This window comes from Arachis stenosperma, chromosome 6, assembly GCF_014773155.1.
Source record: "Arachis stenosperma cultivar V10309 chromosome 6, arast.V10309.gnm1.PFL2, whole genome shotgun sequence".
NCBI lineage: Eukaryota > Viridiplantae > Streptophyta > Magnoliopsida > Fabales > Fabaceae > Arachis > Arachis stenosperma.
The window spans coordinates 51,725,586-51,749,273 of NC_080382.1; the positions used below are offsets into that span (position 1 = coordinate 51,725,586).

At 40.6% G+C, this 23,688-nt stretch overlaps 1 protein-coding gene, 18 non-coding genes and 8 pseudogenes across 19 annotated transcripts; all 27 read left to right on the forward strand.

Moving 5' to 3' along the window:
• Positions 1-119: 119 nt before the first annotated feature.
• LOC130938782 (5S ribosomal RNA) lies at positions 120-238 on the forward strand. Its single transcript, XR_009069930.1, has one exon. It is a non-coding gene; the product is annotated as a 5S ribosomal RNA (ribosomal RNA).
• A 186-nt stretch (positions 239-424) lies between these two features.
• On the forward strand, positions 425-543 carry LOC130938797 (5S ribosomal RNA). Its single transcript, XR_009069944.1, has one exon. It is a non-coding gene; the product is annotated as a 5S ribosomal RNA (ribosomal RNA).
• A 4,342-nt stretch (positions 544-4,885) lies between these two features.
• Positions 4,886-5,518, forward strand: LOC130934036 (uncharacterized). Its single transcript, XM_057863627.1, has one exon. It carries the CDS (start codon positions 4,886-4,888, stop codon positions 5,516-5,518), a length of 633 nt encoding a protein of 210 aa, XP_057719610.1.
• An 8,292-nt stretch (positions 5,519-13,810) lies between these two features.
• Positions 13,811-13,929, forward strand: LOC130938346 (5S ribosomal RNA). The gene has a single exon (XR_009069515.1). It is a non-coding gene; the product is annotated as a 5S ribosomal RNA (ribosomal RNA).
• A 181-nt stretch (positions 13,930-14,110) lies between these two features.
• LOC130938910 (5S ribosomal RNA) lies at positions 14,111-14,229 on the forward strand. Its single transcript, XR_009070050.1, has one exon. It is a non-coding gene; the product is annotated as a 5S ribosomal RNA (ribosomal RNA).
• A 182-nt stretch (positions 14,230-14,411) lies between these two features.
• LOC130938959 (5S ribosomal RNA) lies at positions 14,412-14,530 on the forward strand. The gene has a single exon (XR_009070096.1). It is a non-coding gene; the product is annotated as a 5S ribosomal RNA (ribosomal RNA).
• A 182-nt stretch (positions 14,531-14,712) lies between these two features.
• LOC130936963 (5S ribosomal RNA) lies at positions 14,713-14,829 on the forward strand (annotated as a pseudogene).
• A 178-nt stretch (positions 14,830-15,007) lies between these two features.
• On the forward strand, positions 15,008-15,126 carry LOC130938903 (5S ribosomal RNA). The gene has a single exon (XR_009070043.1). It is a non-coding gene; the product is annotated as a 5S ribosomal RNA (ribosomal RNA).
• A 129-nt stretch (positions 15,127-15,255) lies between these two features.
• LOC130936915 (5S ribosomal RNA) lies at positions 15,256-15,373 on the forward strand (annotated as a pseudogene).
• A 179-nt stretch (positions 15,374-15,552) lies between these two features.
• LOC130936956 (5S ribosomal RNA) lies at positions 15,553-15,671 on the forward strand (annotated as a pseudogene).
• A 181-nt stretch (positions 15,672-15,852) lies between these two features.
• Positions 15,853-15,971, forward strand: LOC130936937 (5S ribosomal RNA; annotated as a pseudogene).
• A 183-nt stretch (positions 15,972-16,154) lies between these two features.
• LOC130939004 (5S ribosomal RNA) lies at positions 16,155-16,273 on the forward strand. Its single transcript, XR_009070138.1, has one exon. It is a non-coding gene; the product is annotated as a 5S ribosomal RNA (ribosomal RNA).
• Positions 16,274-16,454: 181 nt separating this feature from the next.
• Positions 16,455-16,562, forward strand: LOC130936952 (5S ribosomal RNA; annotated as a pseudogene).
• Positions 16,563-16,744: 182 nt separating this feature from the next.
• Positions 16,745-16,863, forward strand: LOC130936944 (5S ribosomal RNA; annotated as a pseudogene).
• A 183-nt stretch (positions 16,864-17,046) lies between these two features.
• Positions 17,047-17,165, forward strand: LOC130938901 (5S ribosomal RNA). Its single transcript, XR_009070041.1, has one exon. It is a non-coding gene; the product is annotated as a 5S ribosomal RNA (ribosomal RNA).
• Positions 17,166-17,345: 180 nt separating this feature from the next.
• On the forward strand, positions 17,346-17,464 carry LOC130938929 (5S ribosomal RNA). The gene has a single exon (XR_009070067.1). It is a non-coding gene; the product is annotated as a 5S ribosomal RNA (ribosomal RNA).
• Positions 17,465-17,647: 183 nt separating this feature from the next.
• On the forward strand, positions 17,648-17,766 carry LOC130938978 (5S ribosomal RNA). Its single transcript, XR_009070113.1, has one exon. It is a non-coding gene; the product is annotated as a 5S ribosomal RNA (ribosomal RNA).
• A 180-nt stretch (positions 17,767-17,946) lies between these two features.
• LOC130936894 (5S ribosomal RNA) lies at positions 17,947-18,065 on the forward strand. The gene has a single exon (XR_009068208.1). It is a non-coding gene; the product is annotated as a 5S ribosomal RNA (ribosomal RNA).
• A 185-nt stretch (positions 18,066-18,250) lies between these two features.
• On the forward strand, positions 18,251-18,369 carry LOC130939036 (5S ribosomal RNA). Its single transcript, XR_009070168.1, has one exon. It is a non-coding gene; the product is annotated as a 5S ribosomal RNA (ribosomal RNA).
• A 184-nt stretch (positions 18,370-18,553) lies between these two features.
• LOC130936960 (5S ribosomal RNA) lies at positions 18,554-18,672 on the forward strand (annotated as a pseudogene).
• A 471-nt stretch (positions 18,673-19,143) lies between these two features.
• On the forward strand, positions 19,144-19,262 carry LOC130938958 (5S ribosomal RNA). The gene has a single exon (XR_009070095.1). It is a non-coding gene; the product is annotated as a 5S ribosomal RNA (ribosomal RNA).
• A 181-nt stretch (positions 19,263-19,443) lies between these two features.
• LOC130936895 (5S ribosomal RNA) lies at positions 19,444-19,563 on the forward strand. Its single transcript, XR_009068209.1, has one exon. It is a non-coding gene; the product is annotated as a 5S ribosomal RNA (ribosomal RNA).
• Positions 19,564-19,744: 181 nt separating this feature from the next.
• LOC130936910 (5S ribosomal RNA) lies at positions 19,745-19,863 on the forward strand (annotated as a pseudogene).
• Positions 19,864-20,044: 181 nt separating this feature from the next.
• On the forward strand, positions 20,045-20,163 carry LOC130936900 (5S ribosomal RNA). Its single transcript, XR_009068214.1, has one exon. It is a non-coding gene; the product is annotated as a 5S ribosomal RNA (ribosomal RNA).
• A 181-nt stretch (positions 20,164-20,344) lies between these two features.
• On the forward strand, positions 20,345-20,463 carry LOC130938775 (5S ribosomal RNA). The gene has a single exon (XR_009069923.1). It is a non-coding gene; the product is annotated as a 5S ribosomal RNA (ribosomal RNA).
• A 183-nt stretch (positions 20,464-20,646) lies between these two features.
• Positions 20,647-20,765, forward strand: LOC130938895 (5S ribosomal RNA). Its single transcript, XR_009070036.1, has one exon. It is a non-coding gene; the product is annotated as a 5S ribosomal RNA (ribosomal RNA).
• A 183-nt stretch (positions 20,766-20,948) lies between these two features.
• LOC130938873 (5S ribosomal RNA) lies at positions 20,949-21,067 on the forward strand. The gene has a single exon (XR_009070015.1). It is a non-coding gene; the product is annotated as a 5S ribosomal RNA (ribosomal RNA).
• Positions 21,068-23,688: the final 2,621 nt, after the last annotated feature.

A 23,688-nucleotide genomic window follows, 5' to 3' on the forward strand; every position in this document is an offset into this window, starting at 1 on the left:
TAAGCGATCCTTAATGGCCTGATCTTCCGCAGGCTCCCACTATCCCCGCAAGGCTTCGCGGCTCGAGTTACTCTACGTTGTGCCCCATGCTTATGATAATTGTGTGCGCACACTTTAATAGGTGCGATCATACCAGCACTAATGCACCGGATCCCATTAGAACTCCGCAGTTAAGCGTGCTCGGGCGAGAGTAGTACGAGGATGGGTGACCTCATAGGAAGTCCTCGGGTTGCACCTCTCTTTTTTTTCTTTACGTCGTACTGACCCTCTTTCTTTAAACGATTCTATCTTGAGAAAGATACCTTAAAGCGATCCTCAATGGCTTGATCTTCCGCAAGCTCCTGCTGTCCCCCTAAGGCTTCACGTCTCCAGTTACTCTATGTCACGCCCCAGGCTTATAATAATTGTGTACGCACACTTTAATAGGTGCGATCATACCAGCACTAATGCATCGGATCCCATCAGAACTCCGCAGTTAAGCGTGCTTGGGCGAGAGTAGTACTAGGATGGGTGACCTCCTGGAAAGTCCTCATGTTGCACCTCTTTTTTTACGTCATACTGACCCTCTTTCTTTAAATGATTCTATCCCGAAAAGGATACCTTAAAGCAATCCTCAATGGCTTGAGCTTCCGCAGGCTCTCACAGTCCCCGCAAGGCCTCGCAGCTTGAGTTACTCTATGTCGCGCAACATGCTTATGATAATTGTGTGCGCAAACTTTAATAGGCACGATCATACCAGCACTAATGCACTGGATCCCATCAAAACTCCATAGTTAAGCGTGCTTGGGCGAGAGTAGTACTAGGATGGGTGAACTCAGATGACAAGTCATCTTATGCTAGCTTTTCAAGCATTTTTCACTTGTTTCATTAGGTTTTATGCATTTTCTTGCACCATAAATAAGTGGTTTGGGGTGGATTTGCATGGTTATGGTAAATCAACCAACCATCCTTTTTTTGACACAAAATCATGAGGTTTAAGCTAGAATTAGTTGGTTTTTGAATGACTTATAAACCTTGTGAATTTGGTGATGCTTTGATTGGTTGTTTTGATTACTTGTAGGTGAAAAAAATGATGAAAAAAAGTAAAAAATGTACCTTAGAGCACGCTTTGGACCTTAGGCCACACTTTGAAAAGTGTGACCCACAGCACAAAAGCATGGCACTCACCAAAGGAGTAAGAGTCACTCACTCAAGGAACCAAGTATAGCACTCCTCAATTTAGCGCAACGCTCTTTAATTTAGAGCCAACACCAAGCGCCCAGCACCAAAGCAACAAGGCCAAGGAAGCAAAGGCATGGCGCTACATTGAGTTACAAAGCGCAGCACTCAAGGGAGCCAAGGAAAACAAGGGTAGCGCTCAATTGGAGAGAGGGCTACGTTAAAAGTTTTCACTTTTTCCAGGCCTCCCCAAAGAAAATAAAGGTGCAACATTTGCTAGTGAAGGAGCTAGGAATCGAACCGTGCACATAAGGGAACCAAGAGTAGCGCTACTACAAAGGAATTGTTGGCACAAATGCAACCACCAGGGCTCGAAATGGGGAACGAGGCAAACAACAAAGAGGCGCTACATTAGAAGCACTAACAGAGCGCTACTCTTCACAAAGGAAACTGGCAAAATGAACTCACCAAGGCTCGAAAGAGGGAGCCTCACCTTGCGCACAAAGGGCACTACGTTCACTCACTTAACGTAGCACCATGAACAAGGCTGGTTTGAAGAAGGTTGACAAGGGCTTGACATAAGGAGGGGCGCTACGTTACATTACTTAACGTAGCGCCATGAACAATTGAGCTAAGCACGAGCCTGGGACCAAGCAAATTGAGCGCTGCGTTGTTGCATTTAACTGAGCGCTTCCCTAGGAGGTGTCCCTTGTTCCTTTTTCAAGCAAAGGCCAAATTGGATCCAATTCTTCATAAGTTGAAAAGCCCACTCCAAATTATGAAGATCAAAAAATAGAAAGTGTATAAATATGAATTAGTTTGATTTGAAGAGTACCTTTTTTTTAATTTTTACTTTACTCTTAGCTCATTTTTCATTTTTCATTTTTCTTAAAAATTAGTTTTCATTGAGAGCTCGAGAACTGAGATTGGATCTCAGTCTTGCTCTCTAGTTTTTATTTTACTCTTCCATCTTTTGTTTTGAATTTTGGATTGGGATTGAAGGAATTCTATTTCAATACTTGATTTGAAATTCATCTTGTTCTTTTTCTGCATAATTCAAAGAATTGAGGAATTGGATTTGAGTTTTATTTGCTGTTTCATTTACATTTCTTCTCCAATTTATTTTCTGTTTGATCAAGGAAGGAATTGATATCTAGATTTACTTTCTAGTCTCATTGATCCCCTGAGATCTTTAATTTCTCCTTTGGATTTAATAATTGAGTTAAGTTTACTTCTGTTTTGTTCCTTCAAGAAACTTTCCTTTTCTGTTTAAGATCTTCTGCACTTTACTTCATTTTCTACTTTTCTGCTTGATTGCTCTTTACATTTTCTTGCTTAATGTTGAATCCCAACTCCCCAAATCCCTTTAATCTTTCAGAAATTTAAGTTTCACAGCAATTTAGATTCAGTAGTTTACATTTCTTGCACTTTAAGCTTCAGCCATTTACATTTCTTGCAATCTAAGTTTCAGTCATTTACATTACTTACACTTTAAGATTTTGCTCGTTCACTTTTTTTGCTCTTTAATTTACTGTCAATTCTCCATCTCCCTTTTAGTTTCATGCAATTTAGCTTCTGTTTATCACAATTCACTCAACTCATCAACTGTTTACTTAACTAAATCAATCATCTAACTAAAATTGCTCAATCCTTCAATCCCTGTGAGATCGACCTCACTCATGTGAGTAATTACTACTTGATGCGACCTGGTACACTTGCCGGTGAGTTTTGGTATTGGATCGTTTTCCACCCATCAAGATTTTAGCGTCATTGCCAGGGATTGACTAGATTAACAATGATTAAGTATGGTGGTGCTCTAGATTAAGCAGTTTTTCTTTGTTTTCTTTATTTTTGACTAACACACTAACTGTTTGAATTTTTGCTTAAGCTAACCAAGACCTCACTCTAGCAGTAGAGTGCAGTGTTCCTGGTTTTTCTGGTCTTGTGTGTTTCTTGTGTTTTATTTGTATGACAGAGGCAAGAAGAGAGATTCCTAATTTGTGTGACCAAGAAAAAAGGACTCTCAGGAGATTAAGAAGAGAAGCAAGAGGAAAAAATGTCATTGGTGAAGAAACTTCTAAAGAAGAGTACTAAGAAATGGAGGAGAATCCAATAAATCCACCAGTGGGAGTAGCCAACAACAATGGTCAATCTCAGAGGAGAGTTTTGGCTTCTTACACATTTGCTAATCCAAGGCATTGTGGGAGTAGCATCCTTACCCCAAATGTTAATGCAAATAATTTGAATTAAAGCCACAACTCATCACTTTGGTACAAAATAATTGTTCCTCTAGAGGAGGCCCACTTGAAGATCTAAACCAACACTTATCCACTTTTCTTAGGATTTGTGACACTGTCAAAACCAATGGATACATCCTGACATTTACAAGCTGTTGTTATTTCCATTTTCCCTCAGAGACAAAGCAATTCAATGGTTGGAGTCATTTCCAAGAGATGGCATCAACAATTGGGAAGATCTAGTGAATAAGTTCTTAGCCAAGTTCTATCCTCCTCAAAGGATCATTAGACTCAAAATAGAGGTCCAAACATTCATTTAGATGGATGGAGAGTCATTCTATGAGGCTTGGGAGAGATACAAGACCTTGATCAGAAAGTGTCCCCTGAAATGTTCAATGAATGGGACATACTCCAGAATTTCTATGAAGGCTTGACCTTAAAAGCTCAAGAAGCACTAGATCACTCAGCAGGAGGTTCTTTGCAATTGATGAAGACAGTTGAGGAGGCCCAAAACCTCATTGATATAGTGGCAAATAATCAATATTTTTTTCTCATCAAAGGCAATGGCAACCAGCCCAAAGGAAAGGAGTCATGGAGTTGGAAGGTGTGGACACTATCCTAACCCAAAATAAGGTGATGCAGCAGCAAATCCAGCAACAATTTGAGCAAATGGCTTAGCGAATCGACAGTTTACAAGTTACATCAGTGAATGTCACCAATCAACCATCAACTGGGTGGGGATCAAATGAAGAAAATCAAGAGGATCAGCAGCAGGAACAAGTTCAATATGTGCACAACCAAGGTTCTGGATCAAATGAAGTTTATGGTGACACCTACAACCCCTCCTGGAAGAACCACCCAAATCTCAGATGGGGAGATAACCACAATCAAAACCAGCAACCATGGCAAAGAAATTCAAACAACAACAACTCAAGAAACACAAACAACAACCACCAGCAAAACACTAATCCTAATCCATATAGAAAACCCCAAAACAATCATCCCATTCTAACTATTATCCATCCAATCATCCAGCCACTAACCAAAACAATTATCATCCACCCTCAACATCTCATAATCAGCCACAGATACCATAAGATACTCAAAGGATCTCCAACTTGGAGATACTAATGGAAAAGATGATGAAACAGTAGGAACTAACAAGCAAGAATCATGAAGCTTTAATGAGAAACTTAGAGAGACAGATTGGACAACTGTCCAAACAAATAGTGATTGAAAGGCCAATAAGCTCACTTCCAAGTGATACCATTCCAAATCCTAAAGAAGAATGCAAAGTTATTCAATTAAGGAGTGGAAGGACCTTAGTAAATAACAAGAAAACTAACAAAAAACCCATGGATAATGACAAGAAGCCAGCTGAGAAAAATGAGGCTAACAACAAGGAAGAGATGATAGCAAGCAAGCAAGAGAAAGAGAAGCCTAAATAGAAAGATGAGCAGCCATAAGAATCAAGAAAAGGGAAGCAAGTAATGGAGGAACCATCTCAAAGACAGAAGCAGTTGGAGAAGACTTCCACACCTCCCTTACCATACCCTCAAAGGTTCAACAAGGAGACCAAGGATCAACACTTCCCCAAATTCCTTGAAGTCTTCAAGAAGTTGGAGATTAATATCCCCCTGGCTAAAGCATTAGAGCAGATGCCTTTATATGCAAAGTTCTTGAAAGAGCTTATCAATAAAAAGAGAAGTTGGCATGGGAAAGAAACCATTATGCTCACCGAAGAATGCAGTGCTGTGATTCAAAGGGTCATCCAACCAAAACTCAAGGATCCTGGGAGATTCTTCCTGCCTTGCACCGTTGGTAGTCTAACCATTGATAAGGCACTATATGACTTAGCAGCAAGCATCAATCTAATTCCCTATTCTATGATGAGAAGGCTGTGTATAGAGGAGGTAAAGCCCACACAAATGTCACTAGAGCTTGTGGGAAAATCATTGGTATTTCCCAGAGAAGTGATTGAAAATCTCCTAGTCCAAGTAGGGACATTCATATTCCCAGCAGACTTTGTGATCCTGGATCTAGGAGAAGAAGGGAGTGACTCTATTGTCTTGGGAAGACCCTTCTTGGCCACAGCAAGGGCCATCATAGATGTTGAACAATGAGACCTGACCCTAAGGGTACATGATGAAAGCATTACTCTGAATGTCTTTCCAGAAGCACAGCATAATGATGAAAAGGAAAAATGCATGGAGGTTGAGAAAGAAGACTTGAAGTGGAAGGAAGAAACCAACAAGACACTCATTAGTTCTCTTCCAGGGCAAGAAACAAGCAGCAAAGCAGGGCAAAAGGAGAATGAGACTCTAAAGAATGATAAGAGAAAGCAAAAAGAAAGTGAGAAGTTGACCACTAAGAAGACAAATTCCAAAACACAGCCTACTGTAAAAGGAGAAGAATCACCAAAAAAGGGGGAAGAAAAGCAAAAAAAAGGGTAAAAAAGGTTGGAAAAACAAAAAGATCCCAATTGAAGGATTTTCAAAGGGAGATAAAGTGCAGCTAATTTACCAGCAGTTGGGGACAAATCAACAATCTAATGATTACTACACTATCAACAGGATACTCTCACTGGAGCATGCAGAGATCGAACATCAAGGCACTGGAAGGAAGCTTACTATGAGAGGAGACAAACTGAGACATCACAATTATCAACCACCCTAATGAAGGATGTCAAGCTAGTGACAATAAAGAAGCGCTTGTTGGGAGGCAACCCAACCTGAGATAGTTTTCTTTTCATAGCTATTTCAATAAAAAAAGGGTTGAGTAGTTTTATCTGTAGTGCAAGGAACTAAGTTTGGTGTTGCAACCAAAACAATTTAAGGAAGAGTGAAGGATGCTAAGTTTGGTGTTCCACCAAAATCTCATTTAAAAACACATTCTCACCTTCTGCATAAAGGGTTGCTAGCTCCAAGCAATCAGATAAACCATTTAACCATTGTCTGTTTTCTTGTTTTTAGTTTTATAACCTTAAGCAAAGACAAAAGGGTTTCACATATGGTTGATTTGATGCATGAGAAATATTGGCAAGGGACTAAGTTTGGTGTTCACACACCAAAGTAAGTTCAAAAGCCCACAAACAATTTTTGCATACTAACCATGTGCCTAAGGGCTTGAGAGACAAGCAACTTCCAAGGATTATGCAGAAAAGCATTCAACCTGTGAAAGGGATCTGCATCATCATCCAAAAGAGGAGCAACAGAGAGAAATAATGATGACAGAAGGAAAAGTTGAGAGGCATTCCCAATAGGTTGTATTGACACTTAATCCTTGATTGCTGTGAAGTGTTTTAACTTAGAGATTCCTATATATCTTGCTAAAGTGTTTAACTAGGTGTAAGTGGAGATGTTTGCCAAAAATGCTAGCTTGCATTATGTTTTTTATTCCTCATTAGCTTGAATTTTGTTTTGTTTCCCTGTTGCATGAATAAAAGAAAAATGTTTGAAATAGAAAGTGAATGTTCAATGTTGTAGAAGTTAGAATGAAATTCAGTGGTGGTATTTATTTGATTTAATGGTTAGCTCAAATAACAAAAGATGCATAATAACATGTTCTTTGAAGTGTGAATTAGTTTGCTGCTATAAAGTCTGTTAATTAATGAAAATCCCTTAAGAATGAAGCAAAACAAAAAAGAAAAAGAAAGAAAAGCCAAGAATGGGCAAAGAAACAAACAATAAGGCTAGACACCAATAGCTTGGACCCTTGGACATATGCATGTGGTGTTTTTGTACTAGGATATGCTTGGACAAGTAGGTTCTGAGGAGTATTTTGAAACTTGGCCACTTAGATCAACTGATTTGGGATTGCCAACCAAAAGTCCACTATCAAGAACAACCTAGCTACAAAGTATTTAGTGATCCAAAGAGATGCTGGTGGCATCAATGTTCCTAGGAAGAAATTGTGAGACATGTGTCTGTGGTGAGAAAGTGTTGAGCAAAATTAAGCAAAAAGACTGCTGCAACACTTGCCACCAAGCTTTCACTAATAAACAAGCTAGCTAAGCAAAACAAAGAAAGAAAAAGCTAGCAAGGGATCAATCAAAAGCAAGACATTATAGCAGCAACTCTAGTGAACCTTTAAGGAAACATTTCTTATTTATCAGCAAGGAATAAATAAGCTACATTTGTCTGCATAAAACCCCATGAACCAAGTTCAACTATTTGCTAAATAAGGACATGCATACTTCTCTATTTCATTTCATTTTCTCTTATGTTTAGTGCTTGCTTGGGGACAAGCAAGGTTTAAGTTTGGTGTTGTGATGGCAAGTCATCTTATGCTAGCTTTTCAAGCATTTTTCACTTGTTTCATTAGGTTTTATGCACTTTCTTGCACCATAAGTAAGTGGTTTGGAGTGGATTTGCAAGGTTATGGTAAATCAATCAACCATCCTTTATTTGAAATAAAGTCATAAGGTTTAAGCTAGAATTAGTTGGTTTTTGAATGATTTATAAACCTTGTGAATTTGGTGATGCTTTGATTGGTTGTTTTGATTACTTGTAGGTGAAAAAATGATGAAAAAAAGGAATAAAATGAACCTTAGAGCACACTTTGGACCTTAGGCCACACTTTGAAAAGCGTGACCCAAGGCACAAAAGCGTGGCGCTCACCAAAGGAGTAAGAGTCACACACTCAAGGAACCAAGTATAGCGCTCCCCAATTTAGCGCAGCGCTCTTTAATTTAGCGCCAACTGTAACAACCCTGATTTTCGAGTACATGAGATCTTTTCTGAAAGTACAAATTTCTCCGGAAGATCAGTAAAGGGAACACCTCTGTTATATCATCAAGCATCTCAATCCTCATTATCATTATGTCATCCTTAAGCTAGAACCTCCTCTGAGGCAATCTCGATAATGCAATCGCGAAGAACCTAGTTTTTGAATCGTATCGGTTGGCAGTTTTGATTCTGATTTTCGTAAATAGTCTCTGTTTGATGAACCGGACTCGATTCATGAGAGGAGAGAGATAATAGTATAATATTATCATTATATTAGTATTAGAAAATTCTTGAATGATATTATAAGGTTACCTGGTCTATTTTTGTTAAAAACAGAAAATCAGTTTAACCGGGTTTACGGTTTACTGGTGCAGCTTAGCACCAGCACTCTCTGATGACTTTAGCAATGCTAAGGCCTCATTATACATGTTCTATTATCATAATAAATATGTTACTAGTGTCATTTATGCTAGTAGCTCAGAAAATAATTTTTAGAGATGTTTTTACAAGTGTTCCGATACACCTAGTTTTAGTAGTTATACACCAGAGATATTTTAATATTATTTTAACCCACCTCCAAGCCAACCAATCACAACTCACCCTACACCCCCAAAACCCCCAAGGCTGCCTCATTTGCTCATTGTGGCCGAAAATCACCAAGAGAAAAAGGAGAGAAAGTTCTTGGTTCATAAATCTTCAAAGCTTGATTTCTTCTGAACTAAAACTCAAATCAAAACTTCGATTTCACCAAATTGATCCTCTCTTCTTCCTCTACATAACCATATAACATATCAAGGCTAAAAATAAGGTGAGATGGCTGTCTCCCTCCCTCTTCAATTCGGTTTTCAAGGAAAACCATGTAAACATGTGTTTTCTTGATGTTTTTCCTTAGGAATCATGCTTAACTTGACTTGAGGGCCAAGAAACGTGAATTTCCAGCAACTCTAAGGTGATATATCTCTTCCTAACATGCTGAGTGAGATTTGGTCAGTTGAGAGTTTTTGGATTTAAAGTTGTTCTTGATGTGATTTAAGAGGAAAAAGTGCTAAAGGACCACCTGAAAGTCTAACTGAATTAGGAGCAGCAAAACCAGGTAGGGTGTCACAAAATTAATCTTGATTATTTGTGTTTGAGATGTGTGAATGTTGTATGATTTGGCTGTGCTAAAAAGTGGTTGCATATATGATTGATTCTTGGTGAAAATTTGGTGAAATTTTGATGAAATTTGATGAAATTCAAGCTATGAATGTGTGTTCTTGTGGCTGCTGGAAAAACGAACCCTAGGCCCTAAATTGAGGTTCAATTTGTGTTAAAATCATGTGGAAAAGATGGGGTTTTAGTGGCTGGGAATTTATTATGAATTTTGATAAAAATCGGTTGCTGAAAAGATTGAAAAACGAGTAAAAACAGAGAAAGAATCTGAAGAATTTATGAAGAACACGAAGAACACTTTGAGTGTGGTGAAGAACAATGAAGAACAGGCTTTAGATCTTAGAAAGGGCAAGGAAGTAAAATTTTTGGTGTTTAAGGGGTTATATGGTAATTTCTGAAAGTTAGGGTGGTAAAAGTAGAAATATTAAAAGTTACGGGTGGTAAAAAGTGAATTTTAAAGGTTAAAGGTTAAAGTAAAGTTAATTTTCGAAAATATATTAATAAAATAATAAATAATAATAAAATATTAAATAATAATATTTAATTAAAAATAATATTTTAATAAAAATAATAAAATAATACGAAAAAGGTAGTTTTCTGTAAAAGTTTTAGAAAGACAACTTTAAGTGCAGAATCTCATAATTACCTTCATAAAACACTTAGGGAGTGGTAAGAACATATTAGTGAGGCAAAGATAAATAAAAGATAAAAAGTTGAAGAAAAGATAAAAATCGAAGAAAAAGTCTGTAATGTTTTAATGACAGAAAAACAGACAGACATTAGTGAACGAACTAGGGCAACATAGTTAGTCCTTGAGTTGCGACTAGGGTTAGGTATAATATGAAAAGTTAAACTGTTTTAGTATAGACTTAATGAACCTATACTTGGGACAAGCTAACTATTCATACCGAAATTTACATAAGCTTTAAATACATACGTTAAGCAGAGAAGTCAGAGCAGAATAAAGTAACACAGAGAACATAGTAACCAGAACAGAGTAAAGAGATACGAAGGGAAAAGAGTAATATGATACAGAGAAATGGTTTGAGCCAAGCTTTTGTACAAGTGAAAGATGTAAAGTTTGTATAGTATGGTTGAACAAAGAAAGAGAGAGATATTGTATAAGAATATGTAACTGGAGATGAATAATGAGAATGATAACTTATGATGACAATTACACTGATTCTGTTGAGGAAAAGTATTCAGTTTATGAAATTGTTGACAAGGACGTGGGTATTGTCCCGCTTGCGTATTTATGATTATAAAAGATAATAAAAAGCAGAGGGCCTGTTGAAAGGTCATTTGTTGCTTAAAGCAACCCAAGAGCTTCTGTAGGGAAACTAGGATACCTACAGTAATTTTCCGTTCACAAGAGCTTCTGTAGGGAAACTAGGATGCCTACAGCAAGTTTCCGTTCCCAAGAGTATATTTCCTGCGAGTAGAACGCAGAGGCTGTCTCAATAGAGCTGCTAATAATTACATGCGCATTTATTTGAACGGAAAATCGTATCCGGGAAATCGGGAACTCGTGACCGGATAAATGTCGGGAATGCAGGTGCTAACCGACACATGAGCTCATGGCCTGTACTAGGACTAGACATGCATCATTCTTGTCTGCGCATCATTCTCTGTTGCATTCCTTTCTGTGTGTGATCTATTTCTTTGTGTTTGTCTGCTTGTATGCTATTTCTATGTTTTATTTTCTTGTATTCTTTTGTTTGTGTTCTGCTTTCTATTGCCTCTACTTTCTCTTTCTATCTTTACCTTTTGGTTACTGCTTCGCTATATTCTATTATTTGCCTGCTAATCGACCCCAAATAAATGAATATAACTAATAACCCCGACCCTACTAAGAACTCCCCAGTTCTTACCCCTTCTCTCTCCCTTCCCCTTCAGATGGAAGTAAGAGTACCTTACCGTAGTTCGTTGATGATGGTTCTGCGAAGAGGATCCTGCTCTAGATAGTCTTCTGAGTCTAGGGTGAATATCGTTCTCTGATTATACGTATATACCATAAGACCAGCCAACGTCTGCACCCCGTTCGTATGCGCACTTTAACCTAAATCCTGTGTACGAGACTCCTGTTGTGTGGCTACTTGATGAGGTACCAGAGGGACGTCCTATGGCAATGTCTGATCGTGCAGAGGAATAGCAGATGATGTCCTACCTTTGGTGACGTTCACCTGACTTGAGTTTTAAAGACTTAGAACGTACTTTCCCTCGCTTTAGTAGTTTAGAGGGACTAGGCGAGTATAGAGTCTAAGCTAGCCTGGGTGCCAGCTTAGGGACTTCTTGAACAGGTCAGGACCTGGGATGTTGTATATATATATATATATATATATATATATATGTATATAGATATTATTTAGCTATATCTAGGGGTGTTCTAACTAAAGGTCTATACTCTAACAAAGGCTGGATAAATGAATGTTGTCAACTACTTGTGATGTATTTTTGTATGGTTGTTTATAACTGTTTTATCTGTTATTACTTGTGAATTGATTATAAATGATTCTGTCTATTAATCCAAATGGTTTCAAAAAAAAAATATATACCCGGCAAATTAACTACGTTTTTAACAACGAATCAGGCTCATATGATAAATAATAGATAATAATTAGGAAGACAAATTGGTAGCGCTCAGTTTTCGGTATGATCTAGACATATTGAAAATTGGGACGTTACACCAACACCAAGCGCCCAGCACCAAAGCAACAAGGCCAAGGAAGCAAAGGCATGGCGCTACATTGAGTTACAAAGCGCAGCACTCAAGGGAGCCAAGGAAAACAAGGGTAGCACTCAATTGGATAGAGCGTTACGTTAAAAGTTTTCACTTTTTCGTGGCCTCCCCAAAGAAAATCAAGGCACAACATTTGCTAGTGAAGGAGCCAGGAATCGAACTGTGCACATAAGGGAACCAAGAAAAGCGCTACTACAAAGGAATTATTGGCACAAATGCAACCACCAGGGCTCGATATGGGGAACAAGGCAAACAACAAAGGGGCGCTACGTTAGAAGCACTAACTGAGCGCTACTCTTCACAAAGGAAATTGGCAAAATGAACTCACCAAGGCTCGAAAAAGGGAGCCTCACCTTGCGCACAAAGGGCGCAACATTCACTCATTTAACGTAGCGCCATGAACATGGCTGGTTTGAAGAAGGTTGACATGGGCTTGACACAAGGAGGGGCGCTACGTTACATTACTTAACGTAGCGCCATGAACAATTGAGCTATGCATGAGCTTGGGACCAAGCAAATTGAGCGTTGCGTTGTTGCATTTAACTGAGCGCTTCCCTGGGAGGTGTCCCTTGTTCCATTTTTCAAGCAAAGGCAAATTGGATCCAATTCTTCATAAGTTGAAAAGCCCACTCCAAATTCTGAAGATCAAGAAATAGAAAGTGTATAAATAGGAGTTAGTTTTATTTGTAGAGGACCTTTTTTTTAAATTTCTAGTTTACTCTTAGCTCATTTTTCATTTTTCTTAAAAATTAGTTTTCATTAAGAGCTCGAGAATTGAGATTGGATCTCAGTCTTCCTCTCTAGTTTTCATTTTACTCTTCCAGCTTCTGTTTTGAATTTTGGATTGAGATTGAAGGAATTCTGTTTCAATACTTGATCTGAAATTCATCTTGTTCTTCTTCTGCATAATTCTGAGAATTGAGGAATTGGATTTGAGTTTCATTTGCTGTTTCATTTACATTTCTTCTGCAATTTAGCTTCTATTTGATCAATGAAGGAATTGAAATCTGGATCTACTTTCTAGTCTCATTGATCCCCTGAGATCTTCAATTTCTCCTTTGGATTTAACAATTGAGCTAAGTTTACTTTCTGTTTTGTTCTTTCAAGAAATTTTTCTTTTCTGTTTAAGATCTTCTACACTTTACTTCATTTTCTACTTCTCTGCTTGATTGCTCTTTACATTTTCTTGCTTAATGTTGAATCCCAACTTCCCAAATCTCTTTAATCTTTCAGAAATTTAAGTTTCACAGCAATTTATATTCAGTAGTTTACATTTCTTGCACTTTAAGCTTCAGCCATTTACATTTCTTGCAATCTAAGTTTCAGTCATTTACATTACTTGCACTTTAAGATTCAGCTCGTTCACTTTTTCTGCTCTTTAATTTACTGTCAATTCTCCCTCTCCTTTTTAGTTTCTTTCAATTTAGCTTCTGTTTATCAAAATTCACTCAACTCATCAACTGTTTGCTTAACTAAATCAACCATATAACTAATATTGCTCAATCCTTCAATCCCTGTGGGATCGACCTCACTCATGTGAGTAATTACTACTTGGTGCGATCCGGTATATTTGCCCGTGAGTTTTGGTGTTGGATTGTTATCCACCAATCAACCTCCTGGGAAGTCCTCGTTTTGCACCTCTTTTTTTATTACTTCGTACTGACCCTCTTTCTTTAAACAATTCTATCCCGAGAAGGATACCTTCGCAGGCTCCCGCGGTCCCCGCATGGCTTCGCGGCACGAGTTACTTTATGTCGTGCCCCATGCTTATGATAATTTTGTGCGCACACTTTAATAGGTGCGATCATACCAGCACTAATGCACCGGATCCCATCAGAACTCCGCAGTTAAACGTGCTTGGACGAGAGTAGTACTAGGACGGGTGACCTCTTGGGAAGTCCTCGTGTTGCACCTTTTTTTTTTTACATCGTACTGACCATCTTTCTTGAAACGATTCTATCCCGAGAAGGATACCTTAAGGCAATCCTCAATGGCCTGATTTTTCGCAGGCTCCTGCGGTCCCCGCAAGGCTTCGCAGCTCGAGTTACTCTATGCCGCTCCCCATGCTTATCATAATTGTGTGCGCACACTTTAATAGATGCGATCATACTAGCACTAATGCACCGGATCCCATCAGAACTCCGCAGTTAAGCGTGCTTGGGCGAGGGTAGTACTAGGACGAGTGACCTCTTGGGAAGTCCTCGAGTTGCACCTCCTTTTTTTTTACGTCGTACTGATCCTCTTTCTTTAAAGGATTCTATCTCGAGAAGGATACCTTTAGGCGATCCTCAATGGCCTAACCTTTTGCAAGCTCCCGCGGTCCCTGCAAGGCATCACGGCTCGAGTTACTATATGTCGCACCCCATGCTTATGATAATTGTGTGCGCAGACTTTAATAGGTGCGATCATACCAGCACTAATGCACCGGATCCCATCAGAACTCCGCAGTTAAGCTTGCTTGGGCGAGAGTAGTATTAGGATGGGTGACCTCCAGGGAAGTGCCTGTGTTACACCTCTTTTTTTTTTACGTCGTACTGACCCTATTTTTTTAAATGATTCTATCCCAAGATGGATACCTTAAAGCGATCCTCAATGGCCTGATCTTCCGCAGGCTCTCGCGGTCCCCGCAATGCTTCGCGGCTCGAGTTACTCTATGTCGCACCCCATGCTTATGATAATTGTGTACGCACACATAAATAGGTGCGATCATACCAGCACTAATGCATCGTTCCATCAGAACTCTGCAGTTAAGCGTGCTTGTGTGAGAGATGTACTACGATGGGTGATCTCTTGGGAAGTCCTCGTGTTGCACCTTTTTTTTACGTCCTATTGACCATATTTCTTTAAACGATTCTATCTCGAGAAGGATACCTTAAAGTGATTCTCAATGGCCTGATCTTCTGCAGGATCCCACGGTCCCCGCCAGGCTTCGCGGCTCGAGTTACTCTATGCCGCTCCCCATGCTTGTGATTATTGTGTGCGCACACTTTAATAAGTGCGATCATACCAGCACTAATGCACTGGATCACATCAGAACTCCGTAGTTAAGCGTTCTTGGGCGAGAGTAGTACTAGGATGGGCGACCTCCAGGGAAGTCCTCGTGTTGCACCTCTCTCTTTTTTACGTCGTACTGACCCTCTTTCTTTTTCCGCAGGCTCCTGCGTTCCCCGCAAGGATTCGCGGCTCGAGTTACTTTATGTCGTGCCCCATTCTTATGATAATTGTGTGCGCACACTTTAATAGGTGTGATCATACCAGCACTAATGCACCGGATCCATCAGAATTCCGCAGTTAAGCGTGCTTGGGCGAGAGTAGTACTTGGATGGATGACCTCCTCGGAAGTCCTCGTTTTGTACGTCTTTTTTTTACGTCATACTAACACTCTTTCTTTAAACGATTCTATTCCGAGAAGAATACATAAAGCGATTCTCAATGGCCTAATCTTTCGTAGAATCCCACGGTACCCGCAAGGCTTCGTGGCTCAAGTTACTCTATGTCGCGCCCCAAGCTTATGATAATTATGTGCGCACACTTTAATAAGCGTGATCATACCAGCACTAATGCACCGGATCCCATCAGAACTCTGCAGTTAGGCATTTTTGGGTGAGAATAGTACTAGGATGGGTGACCTCTTAGGAAGTCCTCGTGTTGCAACTCTTTTTTTTTACGTCATACTAACCCTGTTTTTTTAAATGATTCTATCCTGAGAAGGATACCTTAAAGCGATTCTCGATGGCCTAATCTTGCGCAGGCTCCTGTGGTCCCTGCAAGGCTTCGCAGCTCGAGTTACTCTTTGTCGCGCCCTATGCTTATAATAATTGTGTGCGCACACTTAAATAGGTACGATCATACTAGCACTAATGCACCAAATCCCATCAGAACTCTGTAGTTAAGCGTGCTTGGACAAGAGTAGTACTCGGATGGGTCACCTCCTCGGAAGGCCTCGTGTTGCACGTCTTTTTTTTTTTTACGTGGTACTGACCCTCTTTTTTTAAACGATTCTATCCCGAGAAGGTACCTTAAAGTGATTCTCAATGGCCTGATCTTCCGCAGGATCCCACGGTACCCGCAAGGCTTCGCGGCTCAAGTTACTATATGTCGCGGCCCATGCTTATGATAATTGTCTGCGCACACTTTAATAGGTGCGATCATGCCAGCACTAACGCACCGGATCCCCTCAGAACTCCGCAGTTAAGCGTGCTTGGGTGAGAGTAGTAATAGGATGGGTGACCTGTTGAGAAGTCCTTGTGTTGCACCTCTTTTTTTTTACGTCGTACTGACCATCTTTCTTTAAACGATTCAATCCCGAGAAGGATACCTTAAGGCAATCCTCAATGGCCTGATCTTCCGCAGGCTCCCGGGGTCCCCGCAAGGCTTTGCGGCTCGAGTTACTCTATGCCGCTCCCCATGCTTATGATAATTGTGTGCGCACACTTTAATAGGTGCGATCATACCAGCCCTAATGTACCAGAACGCTGTAGTTAAGCGTGCTTGGGCGAGAGTAGTACTAGGATGGGTGACCTCCTGGGAAGTCCCGTGTTGCACCTCTCTTTTTTTTACGTCGTACTGACCCTCTTTCTTTAAACGATTCTATCGCGAGATAGATACCCTAAAGCGATCCTCAATGTCCTGATCTTGCACAGGCTCCCATGGTGCTAGCAAGGCTTCGCGGATCGAGTTACTCTATGACGTGCCCTATGCCTATCGTAATTATGTGTACACACTTTAATTGGTGCGATCATACCAGCACTAATGCACCGGATCCCATCAGAAATCTACAGTTAAGCGTTCTTGAGCGAGAGTAGTACTAGGATAGGTGACCACCTCGAAAGTCCTCGTGTTGCACCTCTCTTTTCTTTTACGTCGTACTGACCCTCTTTCTTTAAACGATTCTATCTCGAGAAGGAAACCTTAAAGCGATCCTCAATGGCCTAATCTTTCGCAGGATCCCACGGTACCCGCACGGCTTCGCGGCTCGAGTGACTCTATCTCGTGCGCTATGCTTTTGGTAATTGTGTGCATACATTTTAATAGGTGCGATCATACCAGCACTAATGCACCGGATCCCATCAAAACTCCGCAGTTAAGCGTGCTTGGGTGAGAGTAGTACTAGGATGGCTGACCTCGTGCGAAATCCTCGTGTTGCACCTCTTTTTTTTACGTCGTACTAACCCTCTTTCTTTAAACGATTCTATCCCGAGAAGGATACGTTAAAGCGATAATCATTGGCCTGATCTTGTACAGGCTCCCATGGTCCCCGCAAGGCTTCGCGACTCGAGTTACTCTATGTCGTGCCCTATGCTTATGATAATTGTGTGCGCACACTTTAATAGGTGCGATCATACTAGCACTAATGCACCGGATCCCATCAGAACTCTACAGTTAAGCGTGCTTGGGCGAGAGTAGTACTAGGATGGGTGACCTCCTCGGAAGTCTTCGTGTTGCACGTCATTTTTTTTTTACGTCGTACTGACCCTCTTTCTTTAAACGATTCTATCCCGAGAAGGATACCATAAAGTAATTCTCAATGGCCTGATCTTCCGCAGGATCCCATGGTACCCGCAAGGCTTCACGGCTCAAGTTACTCTATGTCGCGTCCCTTGCTTATGATAATTGTCTGCGCACACTTTAATAGGTGTGATCATACCAGCACTATTGCACCGGATCCCATCAGAACTCCATAGTTAAGCGTTCTTGGGTGAGAGTAATACTAGGATGGGTGACCTCTTGGGAAGTCCTCGTGTTGCACTTCTTTTTTTTACGACGTACTGACAATCTTTCTTTAAACGATTCTATCCCGAGAAGGATACCTTAAAGCAATCATCAACGGCCTGATCATCCGCAGGTTCCCGCGATCCCCGCAAGGCTTCGCGGCTCGAGTTACTCAATGCTACACCCTATGCTTATGATAATTGTGTGCGCACACTTTAATAGGTGCGATCATACCAGCACTAATATACCGGATCCCATCATAACTCCACAGTTAAGCGTGCTTAGGCGAGAGTATTACTAGGATGGTAGACCTCCTGGGAAGTCCTCGTGTTGCACCTCTCTTTTTTTTTTTACGTCGTACTGACCCTCTTTCCTTAAACGATTCAATCCCGAGAAGGATACCTTAAAGCGATCCTCAATGGACTGATCTTCCGCAGGCTCTCGTGGTCCCCGCAAGGCTTTGCGGATCGAGTTACTCTATGTCGTGCCCTATGCTTATGTTAATTGTATGCGCACACTTTAATAGATGCGATCATACTGGCACTAATGCACCAGATCCCATCAAAACTCTACAGTTAAGCGTGCTTGGGCGAAAGTAGTACTAAGATGGGTGACCTCCTGGGAAGTTCTCGTGTTGCACATCTTTTTTTTTTTTACGTCGTACTGACACTCTTTCTTTAAACGATTCTTTCCCGAGAAAGATACCTTAAAGCAATTCATAATGGCCTGATCTTTCGCAGGTTCCCACGGTACCCGCAAGGCTTCACGGCTAGAGTTACTCTATTTCGCGCCCCATGCTTATGATAATTGTGTTCGCACACTTTAATATCTGCGATCATACCAGTACTAATGCACCGGATCCCATCAGAAATCTGTAATTAAGCGTGCTTTTGCAAGAGTAGTACTAGGATGGGTGACCTCCTCGGAAGTCTTCGTGTTGCACGTCTTTTTTTTACGTTGTACTGGCCCTCTTTCTTTAAACGATTCTCTCCCGAGAAGGATACCTTAAAGTGATTCTCATTGGCCTGATCTTCCGCAGGTTCCCACGGTACCCGTAACGCTTTGCGGCTCGAGTTACTCTATGTCGCACCCCATGCTTATAATAATTGTCTGCACACACTTTAATAGGTGCGATCATACCAGTTTTAATGCACCGGATCCCATCAGAACTCCGTCTTGGGTGAGAGTACTACCAGGATGGGTGACCTCTAGGGAAGTCATCGTGTTGCACCTCTTTTTTTTTTTCCGCCGTACTGACCCTCTTTCTTTAAACGATTCTATCCCGAGAAGGATACCTTAAAGTGATCCTTAATGACCTGATCTTCCGCAGGTTCTCACGGTCCCCGCAAGGCTTCGCAGCTCAGGTTACACTATGCCGCGCCCCATGCTTATGATAATTGTGTGCGCACACTTTAATAGGTGCGATCATACCAGTACTAATACACCGGATCCCATCAGAACTCTGCAGTTAAGCGTGCTTTGGCGAGAGTAATATTAGGATGGGTGACCTCTTGGGAAGTCCTCGTGTTGCACCTCTCTTTTTTTGCGTCATACTGGCCCTCTTTCTTTAAACGATTCTCTCCCGAGAAGGAGACCTTAAATTGATTCTCAATGGCCTGATCTTCCGCAGGATCCCACAGTACCCCCATGGCTTCGCGGCTCGAGTTTCTCTATGTCGCGCCCCATTCTTATGATAACTGTGTGCGCACACTTTAACAGGTGCGATCATACCCGCACTAATGCACCGGATCCCATCAGAACTTTGCAGTTAAGCGTGCTTGGGTGAAAGTAGTACTAGAATGGGTGAACCACTTGAGAAGTTCTCGTGTTGCACCTCTTTTTTTTTACGTCGTACTGACACTCTTTCTCTAAATGATTCCATCCCGAGAAGGATACCTTAAAGCGATTCTCAATGGCCTGATCTTTCGCAGGTTCCCACAGTACCCGCAAGGCTTCACGGCTAGAGTTATTCTATTTCGCGCCCCATGCTTATGATAATTGTGTGCGCACACCTTAATAGGTGCGATCATACCAGCACTAATGCACCGGATCCCATCAGATATCTGCAATTAAGCGTGCTTGGGCAAGAGTAGTACTTGGATGGGTGACCTCCTCGGAAGTCCTCGTGTTTCACGTCTTTTTTTTTTTGTCGTACTAACCCTCTTTCTTTAAATGATTCTATCCCGAGAAGGATACCTTAAAGTGATTCTCAATGGCCTGATCTTCCGCAGGATCCCTCGGTACCCGTAAGGCTTTGCGGCTCGAGTTACTCTATGTCACGCCCCATGCTTATAATAATTGTCTGCACACACTTTAATAGGTGTGATCATACAAGCATTAATGCACCGGATCCCATCAGAACTCCGTAGTTAAGCGTGCTTGGGTGAGAGTACTACCAGGATGGGTGACCTCTTGAGAAGTCATCGTGTTGCACCTCTTCTTTTTTACGTCGTACTGACCGTCTTTCTTTATACGATTCTTTCCCGAGAAGGATACCTTAAAGCGACCCTCAATGGCCTGATCTTCCGCAGGTTCCCACGGTCCCCGCAAGGCTTCACGGCTCAGGTTACTCTATGCCGCACCCCATGCTTATGATAATTGTGCGCGCACACTTTAATAGGTGCTATCATACCAGCACTAATACACCGGATCCCATCAGAACTCCGCAGTTAAGCGTGCTTGGGCGAGAGTAATACTAGGATGGGTGACCTCTTTGGAAGTCCTCGTGTTGCACCTTTCTTTTTTTTTACATCGTACTGGCCCTCTTTCATTAAACGATTCTATCCCGAGAAGGATACCATAAAGCGATCCTCAATGGCCTGATCTTGCGCAGGCACCCGCGGTCCCCGCAGGGCTTCACGGCTCGAGTTACTCTATGTCGCGCCCTATGCATATGATAATTATGTGCGCATATTTTAATAGGTGCGATCATACCAGCACTAATGCACCGGATCCCATCAAAACTCTGCAGTTAAGCGTGCTTGGGCGAGAGTAGTACTAGGATGGGTGACCTCCTCAAAAGTCCTCGTGTTGCACCTCTCCTTTTGTTTACGTCGTACTGACCCTCTTTCTTTAAACGATTCTATCCCGAGAAGGATACCTTAAAGTGATTCTCAATGGCCTGATCTTCCGCAGGATCCCACGGTACCCGCAAGGCTTCGCGGCTCGAGTTACTCTATGTGGCGCCCCATGCTTATAATAATTGTGAGCGCACACTTTAATAGTTGCGATCATACCAGCACTAATGCACCAGATTCCATTAGAACTCCATAGTTAAGCGTGCTTGGGTGAGAGTAGTACTAGGATGGGTGACCTCTTGGGAAGTCCTCGTGTTGCAGCTCTTTTTTTTTACGTCGTACTAACCCTCTTTCTTTAAACGATTCTATCCCGAGAAGGATACCTTAAAGCGATCCTCAATGGCCTGATCTTTCGCAGGTTCCCGCAGTCCCCACAAGGGTACGCGGCTCGAGTTACTCTATGCCGCACCCCATGCTTATGATACTTGTGTGCGCCACTTTAATAGGTGCGATCATAGCAACACTAATGCACTAGATCCTATAAGAACTCTCATAATTGCCATAGTCATGGTTAGGACGATGATAGGATTCCTTAGATCTTCCCTCCCGAGTCAAGGCCCCTTTTATGCATCAATTACAATTTTGCTCATTACTTAGTTGTTTGATTTCTTGGTTCTTTTAATCTTTGATTTTTCGCTTGAAAACCTCTTTTTGGCCGTAACAACCAAGGAAGTAACACCTCAATTGCATTCCTAAGGAGAATGACCCGAAGTTGAACTACTCTCGATTATTTTGTATTGAACTAACATTTGATTGAGAGTATCCATTGCCGGTTCAGACTATACTTACAACGAAAAAAGTTCTATTTTATCTAAATTCCGAATTGGCATAAATCCTTTTCGTCAGCACCCTACCCACCTCCATTCCTTCTCTTCTCTTCTTCGTTTACCACAACCCCGTCCCAACCCCTAAATCACCATACTACCATCCAGCCACCTCTATCTGGCATCCACAATCAACGCCGTGGCAGCTGGCGACAACCGTCGGTCCCTCTCTCTCTCTCTCTTTCTCTCTCTCTCTCTCCTTTCTTTCTTCTTCTCCCCGTCTTCCAGCTCCTCTTCTCTGCCCCCAGTCAGCCACGTGTTCTAACTCCAGCGACGCAGCTCCGCTACGATCCCAGCAGTGGCAATCCCTGCACCGCCGCAGCTGCTCTCTATCCACCCCTCTCCCTCCATTTTACGTACATCATCAATGCAGGTTCCATTTTCTTGCCCTATTTCATGCTTATTTTGGTCACTTTTAATTGCGTTTTCATAATGATTTTAGTAACTAGGTTAGGTTAGATTAGTTAATTGTTGATTGTTATATTGATTGTAAGTGTGTTGCTGATATCTGGGTTACTGATTGCTTGAATTAGATTAAAATTCATAAGCATCTTAACTGCACACCAACTGTTTGACATAATGCCTCAATGAACTTTTTGTTTAATTCATGTGTTTTGGCCACCATATGTCTTAAATTTTATCCTTGTTAGGCATTCTAATTAAAAATTGTGCACTTTCGAATTGTTGTGATGATATTTGAAACTGAATTTCAATAATGCACTAGTTTATTACTTTGAGTTGCTAGCACCAAATTGGTTTGAAAATTTCAATTTGGTAACATATAGGGTGAAATGTTAATAAGTGCAAATTAAACCTAGCAAATTGAACTGAACAACTTGCTCATTATGGTTTTCAAATTAAAACCATTTAATCACATAACAAGTGCTTGTTCTTTAATGCTTTTCATTTGGTTGAGTGACTTCACTTTATTTTTATCAAGCTTGTCATTTTGTTTTGTAACAAGTACCTTGTTCCTGTGGTTATCTTGTTACTTTTGGGTAAATAAGTAGTTGATCACTGTTGAGTTGGATATTGTTGGTTATGTCAATTTCTCTGTAACCTTGTGCATTCCCAGACATAACTTCACTATCCACTCTTTTAAAAATTCAATTCACTCTTAATGTGAATGCCTAAGCTTGAGTGTACTTTAATTGTTGCTCATTCATTACTTGCAACCTTAGGCTACTTAATTGAGGAGCACATTCTTTTTCTTGATTAAACCACACTTTTATGATGTTCGCCTCAATTAAGTGTTTATTTACTGTTATTGGCTCCAAGTTGCATTGTAATTACTTCCTTTTTTCCTTCTTATACCATTTACTTTATGATTTTGAATTGTACTCCATTCATTCCATTTCAGGATACGCCGTAAGGGCAAGGAGCCAGCATCATCATCAGCTCCAACCGGCAGTCTCCCTTGTCCTTCTGACAAGCCGGATACCTTTGCCAATGAAACGGCCCAACGTCAGTTTCACCGCCTTGAGGGAAAGGCCTTACATCTATCTATTCTATTATATAAAAATCGGATATCTGCACTTAATGATGAAGCTGATGTGCCATGCTTCGGAGAGTGTTTCCCGATTTAATTATTTTAACTCATTTAATATCATTTATTGTACTAACTTAATTATATAAACTAATTGATTTGATTAGATATTTAAATATTAATATAATTAATATAATTTATTATAATTTATATTACTTAATTAATTATATTACATTAATTATAAATCGTTATATTAGTGAATTAGTCGTTTCATTTATAAAGTCTAAAATAAAATAAATAAATTGTTATTTATTCTAATTAAATTTATTTATATACTATATATGCATTAACGTTAATTTATAAAACATGGAACTTGTGGACTCTAAAAAATGCATATAATTATAGAAGAATTAAATCTATTCTCTTTATTTATTTTTAACCATCGTTTTAGATTTTAATTTTTTTTTAAAACCAGTGATAGTGAAATTTTATTAATGCTAGATAAAATTATAGAAGAATCTACGAAATAGTATAAATTATTGCTCTTTCAATCAAATCATACCACATACAAAAAT